The 13,832-nt window shown below is 40.0% G+C and overlaps 1 protein-coding gene across 1 annotated transcript in view; it reads left to right on the top strand.

Annotated features, from left to right (window-relative positions):
* Positions 1–13,832, top strand: part of LOC141075417 (complement C3-like) — a 122,255-nt gene that overhangs the window by 99,184 nt on the left and 9,239 nt on the right. The window contains exons 32-40 of the mRNA XM_073562450.1: positions 1,825–1,915; positions 5,029–5,080; positions 5,325–5,412; positions 6,181–6,270; positions 6,359–6,464; positions 6,607–6,696; positions 8,511–8,597; positions 8,728–8,811; positions 10,312–10,450. Coding sequence (XP_073418551.1) covers positions 1,825–1,915; positions 5,029–5,080; positions 5,325–5,412; positions 6,181–6,270; positions 6,359–6,464; positions 6,607–6,696; positions 8,511–8,597; positions 8,728–8,811; positions 10,312–10,450 — 827 coding nt within the window. The remainder of the gene's footprint in view (positions 1–1,824; positions 1,916–5,028; positions 5,081–5,324; positions 5,413–6,180; positions 6,271–6,358; positions 6,465–6,606; positions 6,697–8,510; positions 8,598–8,727; positions 8,812–10,311; positions 10,451–13,832) is intronic.

Raw genomic sequence — 13,832 nt, 5'->3', positions numbered from 1 at the left:
ATCTCACAAAAGTGAGTACACCCCTCACGTTTTTGCAAATATTTTATTATATCTTCTCACTGGACAACACTGAAGATCTGATGCTTTAATGCAATGTACAGTAGTCAGTGTAGAGATTGTATAACAGTGTAAATTTTGTGTCCTCTAAATAACGAAACACACATCATTCATGTCTAAACTGCTGACAAAAAAAGTGAATACAAGTAAAAATGGCCAAATTGTGGCAAAAGTGTCAATATTTTTGGGGGTCACCATTATTTCCAAGTAATTCCCTAAGTCTCTTAGGTATGGGGTTCACTACAGCTTCAAAGGCTCCCACTGGAATCTTCTTCCATGACGACATCACAGAGCTGTTGGATGTTGGAGACCTTACATTCCTTCATGTTCCGTCTAAGGATACCCCAAAGATGCTCAGTAGGGTTTAGGTCTGGAGACATGCTTGGCTGGGCCAGCACCTTTAAACTCAGTTTCTTTAGCAGGGCAGTGGTCATCTTGGAGGTGTTTATGTGGGGTCGTTATCATATTGGGATACTGCCCTGCGGTCCAGTTTTCTGAAGGGAGAGGATCATGCACTGCTTCAGTATGTCACAGCACATGTTGAAAATTCATGGTTTCCCCATGAACTGTAGCTCTCCACAGCCAACAGCACTGATGCTGCCCCAAACCATGACACTCTCACCATCATGCTTGACTGTAGGCAAGGCACACTTGACTTTGTACTCCTCACCTGGTTGCCGCCACACACACTTGACACTATCTGCACCAAATGAGTTTATCTTGGTCTCATCAGACCACAGGACATGGTTGCAGTAATCCAAGACCTTAGTCTGCTTGTCTTCAGAAAACTGTTTGCAGACTATCTTGTGCATCATCTTTAGAAGAGATTTCGTCTGGGAAGTCCACCATGCAGACCAATTTGATGCAGTGTGCGGCGTATGGTCTGAGCACTGACAGGCAGATCCCCCACCCCTGTAACCTTTGCAGCAATACTGGCAGCAATCATACTTCTTTCTTGAAAAGAAAGCATCTTGTTATGACACGGAGCATGTGCACTCAACTTATTTGGTCAACCATGACGATGCCTGATTTGAGTGGATCCTGTCTTGTTAAACCACTGAATGGTCTTGGCCACCGTGCTGCAGCTCAGTGTCAGTGTGTTGGCAATTTTCTTATAGCCTCGGCCATCTTTACGTAGAGCAACAATTCTTTTTTTCAGATCCTCAGAGAGTTCTTTGCCATGAGGCGCCATTTTGAACTTCCAGTGACCAATATGAGAGTGTGAGAGCGGTAACACCAAATTTAACACACCTGCACCACATTCACACCTTAGACCTTGTAACACTAATGAGTCACAAGACACCAGGGAGGGAAAACGGCTAATTGGGCACAATTTGTCTATTTTCACACCGGGGTGTACTCACTTTAGTTGCCAGCATATTAGACCTTAATGGCTGTGTTACACTGCTATACAAGCCATACACTTGCCATACATCTGCCTCAAAAGGTGTGTGCATCACAAATTACTAATTATTTTCAAACCCATTTTGTTACTCACCCTTTGATAAATTACTGTGGGGTTTTCATGTGCGCTTTGTTCCCAGCTTTAATTGGCTCGTCATTTTTGGGTGAAGGGTAAACGGTAATGAAAAGTAATACTAGTGTTGAAAAAAGTATACTAAAGGTAACACTACTCTTCCCCCACATCTGTGGTATAAGGGATCCATTGACCTCTCGGAGCAGTGTCAACATATGGAGTAAATCACGTGGTGTCAATTTTAATGACTTTGTACTATACGTTATGGCTGATGACCTTTTTTCTTCTAGGTGATGGCTGCGTATTATGAGTTTGTGACGGAGAAGGAAAATGAATGTAATAACTTTGATCTTTCTGTAACTGTCAAGGATGAGCCCGATGGTGAGTTGTGCAGGAGTTTCTGTTGTAAAATACTAAATATTCCTTGAGAAAAGCACATTATAATGTTGACTTTGGGGCCAGATATCGTTAGTAGTCCAAAATGTTGTAACCGTTTTTCCAAGAAAATTAATGGTCACCGGTAATTCATAATTCACGAATGACAATTTGACAAGTTGTTGATGGATCATCCAGACCAGTTGCATGTCCTGCCACTGATTTATATGAGAGAAACGACGTACTAGAGATGAAAGGAAAATCTTCTCTCCAGCTCGGAGATAAATATCTCAACAAGAAAAGATGGTACTGAAGAAAAAACAGGATATGAGCACTCGCAAAGGGAGGAGTGACAGGAAAATAAATATTATGGGATATTACAGCTGCAGATAACTTTAAAAAATACAAATGAGGTGTCAGCAGAAATACACAAACTAGCATACAACAAATATAACTGGGAATTAGATTACAGTATTTTCTGGCCGAGAGATAACCCTGATATTGGCTGGAACAGCATCGTGCTGTCAACTGGCTACAACATAATGGGAAACTCCTGAGAAGGATCTTTTACTTTTAGACAAGAATGGTTCAACTCCAGAGAACAAGGGTACACATCTAGAGAAGTATGATTCACCTTAGAGAAGGGTGGTTAACGTCTTAAGAAAATTAGACGAGCTCTTGAGAAGGATAGTTCACCTATAGATGATGGTTAGACTCTAAAAAAAAATGATGGTTCAACTTAGAGGCGTAATAATAACAGTCACAGAAGGTTTGACTGCAACCCAGCCTGTGAATGCTGAAGTCATCTACCAGCCTCTGTGACCCACATATTGGAAATGTATACCAGGATGGGTCCAGGGTGGGGGACATATATAACAAGATAGGGGACATACATACCAGAATGGGCCCAAGGTGGGTAACATGTAAACCAGGATGAGGGACACGTATACCTCGATGGACCCAGGGGGAGGAACATATACACCAGGATGGGGGACATGTATACCGGGATGGGCCCACAGTGAAGGGCATATATACCAGGATGGGGGACATATATGCCTGGATGGAGACATTTTTGCTTTCTTGGCCTTTGTTCAGAGAATATGAATGATAATACCAAAACTTTTTCTCCACTCATGGTTAGAGGTTGGGTCAAGCCATTTATTGTCAAACTACTGTGTTTTCTCTTTTTAATTATAATGACAACCCAACACATCCAAATGACCCTGATCAAAAGTTCACATACCCCATTTCTTAATACCGTGTATTGCCCCCTCTAACATCAATGACAGCTTGAAGTCTTTTGTGGTAGATGTGGATGAGGTTCTTTTTTTTCTCAGATGGTAAAGCTGCCCACTCCTCTTGGCAAAAAGCCTCCAGTTCCTGTAAATTCCTGGGCTGTCTAGCATGAACTGCGCGCTTGAGATCTCCCCAGATTGGCTCAATGATATTGAGGTCAGGAGACTGAGATGGCCACTCCAGAACCTTCACTTTGTTCTGCTGTAGCCAATGACAGGTCGACTTGGCCTGGGGTTTTGGATTATCATCATGTTGGAACGTCCAAGTTCGTCCCATGCGCAGCAGTATTTGCTGATAACAAGCTGCACTTATCTTTCCTTCAACTTTAACCTAGTTTCCTGTGCCTTTGTAGCTCACACATCCCCAGCGATCCACCTCTGTGCTTTACAGTAGGAATGGTGTTCCTTTCATCATAGGCCTTGTTGACCTCTCTCCAAATTTAACATTTATGGTTGTGGCCAAAAAGTTCAAATTTGGTCTCATCACTCCAAATTGCCTTGTTCCAGAAGTTTTGAGGCTTGTCTCTGTGCTGTTTTGCATATTGTAGGTAAGATACTTTGTGGCATTTGCGCAGTAATGGCTTTCTTCTGGCGACTCGACCATGCAGCCCATTTTTCTTCAAGTGCCTCCTTATTGCGAATTTTGAAACAGCCACATCGCTAGTTTTCAGAGAGTCTAGTATTTCAGCTGATGTTATTTGTGGGTTTTTCTTTGCATCCCTAAATTGTTGTTCGCCTACCTGACCGTGGTTTTGTTCTTACAGAGCCCCTGATTTTCTATTTTTCTATTTGTTACTCACAGTATGAACGCTGCTGACTGTCATTACCAATTCCTTGGATATATTTTTGTATCCCTTTCCTGTTTTATACAGTTCAACTACCTTTCCTCGTAGATCCATTGACAATGCTTTTGCTTTCCCCATGACTCACAATCCAGAAACATCAGTGGCTGGATGAAAGATGCAAGAGTCTATCTGGACCCCAGAAACTCATTCAGCTTTTATGCACACACTCTGATTACAAGCAAACAGGTCACAGGTGAGGATGTTACCATTAGTAGCCATTCAAACCCATTTCTGTCAACTTCTGTGTCTGTTATCAGGCCAAAATCACCAGGGTATGTGACCTTTTGATCAGGGTAATTTGGATGTTTTGGGTTGTCATTGTGATTTTAAAAGAGAAAACACAGATGTTTCACAATAAATGGCTTCACCCAACCACTAACCTTGAGTGGAGAAAAAGTTTTGGTGTTATCATTGATATTCTCTAAAAAAAAAAAAGGCTAAGAAAGCAAAAATTCTGCCGGGGTATGTAAACTTTTGAGCACAACTGTATACACCAGGATAGGGGACATATATGCCAGGATGGGCAATGTATATACCAGGTAGGGTCCCAGGATTGGGGACATATATCAGGATGGCAGACAAATATACCATTATAGGTGACATTTATACAGTACCAGGATGGTAGATATATATACCTGGAATGGACCTAGGATAGGGGACTTATATACCAGGATGGGGGACATTGCTACATAATGGGGATGGTGGGGACACGTTTATGCTTATAGGATTTAGAACCCTACAAGGGCCCATACATGTGACCCTCATGTGGGGAGATTTTTATCTCCCATTTTGCATCGGGGCCCATCGGTCTCTAGAAGAGCTCCCCTTCTCTCAGATATCCATACGTACTATTGTCTTTAAGAGACAAACCCTTGAAGCGACAATTTCAGCCCTGCTACATCAGCTCAATGTGTTCAGGTGTAATTATACCATTTACATTAGTAAGTACATTTATTGAGGTTTATTTTTTATTCTTCAGTGCCAAGACCAGACGGGGCCTTGGGAACAGTGTCTGTTACCATCTGCTTCAGGTTTGTCTTCATGGTTCTTAAAGGGCCATGAAAATGTTCGGCATCTATGTATTCTGGCTTAGCTATATGGGCGGGTGATGACACTGCTATGGGTTCTGTGATGGGACGCCATTGTAGCAATGTCCTGCAGCAACCACTAGGGGGCCACCACTTCTTGTAGGTTTATGACTCTCCGGCTATTAGATCCATCACATCCCAATGACCCATTGCCATATGTGCAGTAATGACACTCGCTATCTCTCAGGCATCTGAAACCGGTGGACGCCACAATGTCCATCCTAGATGTCTCCATGATGACCGGATTCTCTCCTGATATTGAAGATCTGAAGAAGGTGAGTGACGCCAAGGACAGAACACGGGCTGTAAAGTGTCGTTCAGCCCTAAGTATTAGCACAAGTCCACTTCAGTTGTACTCACTTTGAGTCACTCCTCGTCTAAAACTCCAGTCACAGCCAAAGCTGCATATCTAATACTCCAGTCACAGCCAAAGCCGCATGTCTAATATTCCAGTCACAGTCAAAGCCGCATGTCTAATATTTTTCCAGTCATACCCAGAGCAGCATGTCTGATACTGCAGTCACAGTTAAAGCTGCATTTCATATACTCTAGTTATAGCCAAAGCAGCATGTCTTGTGCTACAGTTCCAACCAGAGCTGCAGGCAAGGAATACATAGGCCACACAATCCCAATAGCGCACCTCTACAGAACACAATGTGTGAACTTTATTGATCCATCTGGGACATAATAGGTCTTTTAGCCAGAGACACTATAGAATACTGTACAAGATGAATTGTAATGTCTGCTCTGGAGGAGTGTGGGGTATAAAAGTGAAAAATGTGCCATGTGACTGCCACTTCCTACCTGATTGGTGGCTGGACCCCTGACATTGAAGCCGGGGCTATACACTGAAGGCAGGCTTTTGTCGATTAGATTGTGAGGCTCCTCCCAGTTGACTCTCACAAAGCCTGAAGGTGCTGATGGCCTCCCTATTCTTGAAGCCCCTTGGAGCTGCAGAATTTACTCAACCCTCAGGTTTATTTTTCATTATTTGTGAAAAATTGGGATGTTCCCCCAAAATAAAACTTGTCTCCTCCCTTCAGCTGAAAAAAGGAGTGGACAGATACATCTCTGATTTTGAGATCAACCAAGGAGAATTTGATAAAGGCACGCTCATCATCTACCTGGACAAGGTGAGGAGGGGACCACAGCCCGGGAAATGATAAAGGGCAATCTCAGTATTTGTAGTCTCGTGAACGTTCCTATGTCTTCTCCTTTAAGGTGTCTCATGTAGAGGAGGAATGTCTGAAGTTTAATGCTCATCAGTTCTTCAATGTGGAACTTATCCAGCCGGCCTCCGTCTCCATCTATGACTATTATACACCAGGTACCTTCTCTAAGTTACTAGAACCCCTCACATTTTAGGCTGGAGACTAAGCTAAGGACTGAGGACCATCTGGCAAGACTGTGTACCAATTTGGTCAAAGCACTTAGTCTTTATAAAGCGTGTACTTGATTTACTCTTGTAGAAAGTCGTTGTACCAAGTTCTACCACAAAGATGAAGGCGACAAGTTATTGAGTACGCTGTGCCAAGGAAGCGTGTGTCGCTGTGCTCTGGGTGAGTCCTAATACGGGAAATACAGTGTAGAATCGTGTGACTATATAGGCGCCTGGGTGACTTCTAGAGGAAATACCGGGACATGAGCACTAGGATCCCCCTAGTAATCGAGGAAGCCAACCACATGGTGGCCTGCAAGGCCTGTGTGAGCGGTATGCCACATACAAGGAATGGCCTTAGGGTGGCTTATTCACACTACCCATAGCAAAATGTATAAGAAACCTTATCAGTAACCTCTTTCTTATAAGCAACCACTTTCATATTATCAGTAACCACCTTCTTATCTGTCACCTCCTTCTTATCAGTATCCACCTTCTTATCAGTCACCACCTTCTTATCAGTCACCTCTTTCTTATTAGTCACCACCATCTTATCAGTCACCACCTTCTTATCAGTCACCACCTTCTTATCAGTCACCTCTTTCTTATTAGTCACCACCATCTTATCAGTCACCACCTTCTTATCAGTCACCACCTTCTTATCAGTATCCACCTTCTTATCAGTAACCACCTTCTTATCAGTATCCACCTTCTTATCAGTAACCACCTTCTTATCAGTATCCACCTTCTTATCAGTAACCACCTTCTTATCAGTCACCACCTTCTTATCAGTCACCACCTTCTTATCAGTCACCACCTTCTTATCAGTCACCACCTTCTTATCAGTATCCACCTTCTTATCAGTAACCACCTTCTTATCAGTATCCACCTTCTTATCAGTAACCACCTTCTTATCAGTCACCACCTTCTTATCAGTCACCTCCTTCTTATAAGCAACCACTTTCATATTATCAGTAACCACCTTCTTATCAGTCACCACCTTCTTATCAGTCACCTCTTTCTTATTAGTCACCACCATCTTATCAGTCACCACCTTCTTATCAATCACCACCTTCTTATCAGTCACCTCTTTCTTATTAGTCACCACCATCTTATCAGTCACCACCATCTTATCAGTCACCACCTTCTTATCAGTATCCACCTTCTTATCAGTAACCACCTTCTTATCAGTATCCACCTTCTTATCAGTAACCACCTTCTTATCAGTCACCACCTTCTTATCAGTCACCACCTTCTTATCAGTCACCTCCTTCTTATCAGTCACCTCCTTCTTATAAGCAACCACTTTCATATTATCAGTAACCACCTTCTTATCAGTCACCACCTTCTTATCAGTCACCACCTTCTTATCAGTCACCTCCTTCTTATCAGTCACCACCTTCTTATCAGTCACCACCTTCTTATCAGTCACCTACTTCTTATCAGTCACCACCTTCTTATCAGTCACCTCCTTATCAGTCACCACCTTTGTATCAGTTACCTCCTTCTTATCAATAACCTCCTTCTTATCAGTAACCACTTTATCACTAACCACCTTTGTATCAGTTACCTCCTTCTTATCAATAACCTCCTTCTTATCAGTAACCACTTTATCACTAACCACCTTTGTTTCAGTAACCTTCCTATTATCAATAACCTCCTTCTTATAAGCAACCACTTTCATATTATCAGTAACCACCTTCTTATCAGTCACCAGCTTCTTATCAGTAACCACCTTCTTATCACTAAACCCCATCTTAACTGTAATTTCCTTCTCATCAGTAACTTCCCTCTTATCAGTAACCAAATTTTAGCCAGTAACCTCCTCTTTGTCATTAACCACTTATCATTGTCCTATCAGTAACTGCCTTCTTATCAACAGTCTTCTCTTTATATCGTCAAGACTTCTCTAGAGCTGCACCTCTAGTTTAGCTTACCACAAAGGCTCTATCAAAGCAAAACTCTATTGCACCTGTTGATGTTCATGCCCCACAGGGAATTGTATGATGGCCCAACAGACAGGAGAAAACTTCAGTGCAAAAGATAGGATTAATAAAGCCTGCGAAGCCGGCATGGACCATGGTGAGTTGTTTGACCACAACATCTCATATTAAAGCAGAATTTACCTACCCAAGTCCCGCTATCTGTCCCTGATGTACTTTTAGCGCTTGTGATGAGGGCTTTGATTGAATCCCATTTTTCCTCTTTGTAGCTTTCAAGGTGACTCTCTTGGAGACTCAGTATGGAAAGGACTATGACCGATATGTGATGTATATTTCTCAAGTCTTTAAAACAGGTAATGCCATTAACTCCTTTTTAAAGGGGGAGTGTTAATGTTTCTCCCCTTATATCCCATATGTTACAGCTAAAATTTATAGAGGAATGTCTACTATGGCTGGAGACTTTGTTACTCTATTATTTGTTCTTTTCTGAGCTCTTCTAAGCTGAATCTTGATGACAGATGACGAAACACCTTGTAGAAAGCCAAACGGGGCAATTTTTTTTATTTAAGCAACAAGGGAAAATGTAACATACATACATCATACATTTAAGATTGAAAAATATATACTCAGAGAAGGATGACCCCTTTAAGTTGTATGTCAGGGACATCAATATAAATTTATATCCACCCACATCTGTGGATGTCGGGCACTCAGACCATCCTCATGGAGTCGGGTTTCTAATCGTTTGTGCAGACACATAGACATTTGTGGCCTGCTGGAGGTCATATTGCAGGGCTCCGGCAGTGCTCCTCCTGTTCCTCCTTACACAAAGGCTGAGGTAGCGGTCCTGCTGCTGGGTTGTTGCCCTCCTACAGCCCCCTTCATGTCTCCTGGTAGCGCCTCCAGCCTCTGGACACTACGCTGACAGACACAGCAAACCTTCTTGCCACAGTTCGCATTGATGTGCCATCCTGGATGAGCTGCACTACCTGAGCAACTTGTGTGGGTTGTAGAGTCCGTCTCATGCTACCATGAGTGTGAAAGCGCAACCAACATTCAAAAGTGACCGAAACATCAGCCAGAAAGCATTGGTACTGAGATGTGGTCTGTGGTCCCCACCTGCAGAACCACTCCTTTATTGAGGGAGTCATGATAATTTCTAATTGTCTATTCCATTTGCACAACAGCATGTGACATTGATTGTCAGTCAGTGCTGCTTCCTAAGTGGAGAGTTTGATTTCACAGAAGTTCGATTTACTTGGAGTTCTAATCTGTTGTTTGTGTTCCCTTTATATTTATGTAAAATAAAAATAACTTTTAAGTCATCCCTTTTTCAGTTCCAAAATAAAAAAATAGACAAATAAGCACAAAACATTTGGTATTGTCAGATCCATGTAAGTCCGATCTACAAATCTCACAATATTATAATAACAAGAGATCAAAACTTAACATTGTGGCAATGAACGTCGTTGAAACACATCCCCAAAATAATGATGGAAAGACTTTTTTTTTTTCAAAACATCACTGCAATTGCATTATATTTCCTAATTTTTCAACACGTTACATGGTAAAATGAATGATGCCATTAAAAAGTACAACCCATCCCAATAAATAAAATGAGCTCGGTAAGGCTATGATAAAAGGACCCAAACTACGTCCCCCAAGCTCCCATTTATCAGCTCGCTCAGCACAATTTAGCGAAATTCTCGTTGCATCGTTCCCTATCTCAGATTGCCTGATTGATCAGATTTTTCTTAAACTAGTGGAGAAATTACTTAAAATTTAGCATGAAAACACAGAAATCATCGGGTCGGTGTAAAAGAAATGTTTTTTTTTTTCTTCTCTTGATGTAGGAACAGATGAAGCTGCTCAGGGGAACAAACGCGATTTCATCAGTCACAAAAAGTGTCGGGAAACTTTAAAACTGAAGGAAGGACTCGATTACTTGGTATTTGGAAGGTCCAGGGATCTTTGGCATGCGGATGCCCGGAGGTAGGTGGAAGCGCAGGAGAGTATGTTTGCAAGAGAATAAGCAAGGGGAGCAACCTCCAAATAAGAATCCCCATCACATCGCTCCTTATTAGTGTTGAGTGATACCAGCCGATACTGAAAAATATCGTATCGGAATGAATCGGCCGATCTAAAAAAAGTATCGGGTATCGCCGATTCCGATACCGGAAGTCCCATTCAAGTCTATGGAACTTCCGGTATCGGAATAAGAAAAACCCTTTTTGTCCTTGTACAGCCTCTCGGGGGTGTGTACGGACCTTCCGGGGGTCTGTGCCAACTGCCCGGGGCCTGTGCGGACTGCCGGGGGTCTGTACCGGCCTGCCGGGGGGCCGACTGTCTGGGGGTCTGTGCAGGCTGCGGGGGTCTGTGCAGGCATCGTCCGATGGGACTACAAATCCCATCGGGCTATGCCTGCTACCATGACGGTGATTGACACATTAGCCAATGATAGGACAGTAGTAGTCCCATCATCCGGCTAATGTGTTGAATGTAAAAAAAAAAAAAAAATACTACATACATACTACATACATACTACATATATACATACTACATACATACTACATACATAGATACTACATACTACATATATACATACTACATACATACTACATACAACATACTACATACATACGACATACATACGACATACATACTACATATATACATACTACATACATACGACATACATACGACATACATACTACATACATACATACTACATACATACGACATACATATGACATACATACTACATATATACATACTACATACATACTACACATATACATACTACATACATACTACACATATACATACTACATACATACTACATACATACTACATATATATATATATACTACATACATACTACATACATACATACTACATATATACAGTACATACTACATACATATATACTACATACATACTACATACATACATACTACTGTACATACATACTACATACATACAACATACATACTACATACATACTACATATATACATACTACATACATACTACATATACACATACTACATACATACTACATACATACTACATATATACATACTACATACATTCTACATACATACTACATATATACATACTACATACATGCTACATACATACTACATATACATACTACATACATACATACTACATACATATTACATATATACATACTACATACATATTACATATATACATACTACATACATACTACATATATACATACTACATACATACTACATACATACGACATACATACGACATACATACTACATACATGCAACATACATACTACATACATACTACACATATACATACTACATACATACTACACATATACATACTACATACATACTACATATATATATATATATATATATATATACTACATACATACTACATACATACATACATACAACATATATACATACTGCATACATACTACATATATACATACTACATACATAGTACATACATACGACATACATACGACATACATACTACATACATACTACATATATACATACTACATACATACTACATACATGTTACATACATGCAACATACATACTACATACATACTACACATATACATACTACATACATACTACACATATACATACTACACATATACATACTACATACATACTACATATATATATACTACATACATACTACATACATACATACTACATATATACATACTCCATACATACTACATATATACATACTACATACATACTACATACATATATACTACATACATACTACATACATACTACATACATACATACTACATACATACTACATACATACAACATACATACAACATACATACTACATATATACAACATACATACATACTACATACATACTACATATATACATACTACATACATACTACATACATACTACATACATACATACTACATACATACTACATATATACATACTACATACATACTACATACATACTACATATATACAGTACATACTACATATATACATACTACATAAATACTACATACATACTACATACATACTACATATATACATACTACATACATACTACATATATACATACTACATACATACTACATGCATACTACACACATACTACATATATAAATACTACATACATACTACATATATACATACTACATATATACATACTACATACTACATACATGCTACATATATACTACATACATACAACATGCTACAGACATACAACATACATACAATACTTACATATAGACATACAGTACATATAACATAGAGTACATTCTCACCATTACTTGTCACTTTGATCCCCGAAGCCAGTGTCCTCTAAGGAAAAATATGAAAATAACAAACCACCAAATACTCCCTGATCCGCAGAAATCCACGAGTGAGTGTCCCACACCGATCTTCTGTGGAGAACAGCAGCATCAGCTGATGCGACCGCTCTCTGCGGGGCTCAGGAATCCAGTGTCGGAAGGTAGGTATCCTTCCGCACTGTATTCCTCCACCACTGTAAATAAAATAGTCCCTGGTCTCACTTTATGGCAAATGCTGCGTGGGAACTTTTTCACACAGCAATGCCAAAAGTGAGACTAGGGACTATTTTTTTACAGTGGCGGAGGAATACAGTGCGGAAGGATACCTACCTCCCGACACTGGATTCCTTGAGCCCCTAGAGAGCGGTCGCATCAGCTGATGCTGCTGCTCTCCACGGGAGATCGGCGTGGGACACTCGTGGATTTCTGCGAATCAGGGAGTATATGGCTTGTTTGTTATTTTCATATTTTTCCTTAGATGACCCTGGCTTCGGAGAACAATGTGACAAGTATTGGTGAGTATGTACTCTATGTTATATGTACTGTATGTCTATGTATGTATTGTATGAATGTATGAATGTATTGTATGTAGTATGTATGTATTGTATGAATGTATGTATGTTGTATGTATGCAGTATGTATGTTGTATGTAAGCAGTATGTAGTATGTATGTATGTTGTATGTCTGTAGCATGTTGTATGCATGTAGTATGTATGTAGTATGTAGTATATATGTATGTTGTATGAATGTAGTATATATGTAGCATGTATGTAATATCTATGTAGGTTGCATGAATGTAGTATATATGTAGCATGTATGTAGTATGTATGTACTATGTATGTATGTTGTATGCAGTATGTATGTTGTATGAATGTAGTATATATGAAGCATGTATGTAGTATGTATGTATGTTGTATGAATGTAGTATATATGTAGTATGTATGTAGTATGTATATAGTATTTATGTAGTATGTATATATGTAGCATGTATGTAGTATGTATGTAGTATATATGTATGTTGTATGTATGTAGTAT

This window comes from Dendrobates tinctorius, unplaced genomic scaffold (genome assembly GCF_039654945.1).
Source record: "Dendrobates tinctorius isolate UK_male_01 unplaced genomic scaffold, ASM3965494v1 ptg000351l, whole genome shotgun sequence".
NCBI lineage: Eukaryota > Metazoa > Chordata > Amphibia > Anura > Dendrobatidae > Dendrobates > Dendrobates tinctorius.
Note: the sequence above shows the minus strand (reverse complement) of the source record. Positions and strands in the feature narration are given on the sequence as shown.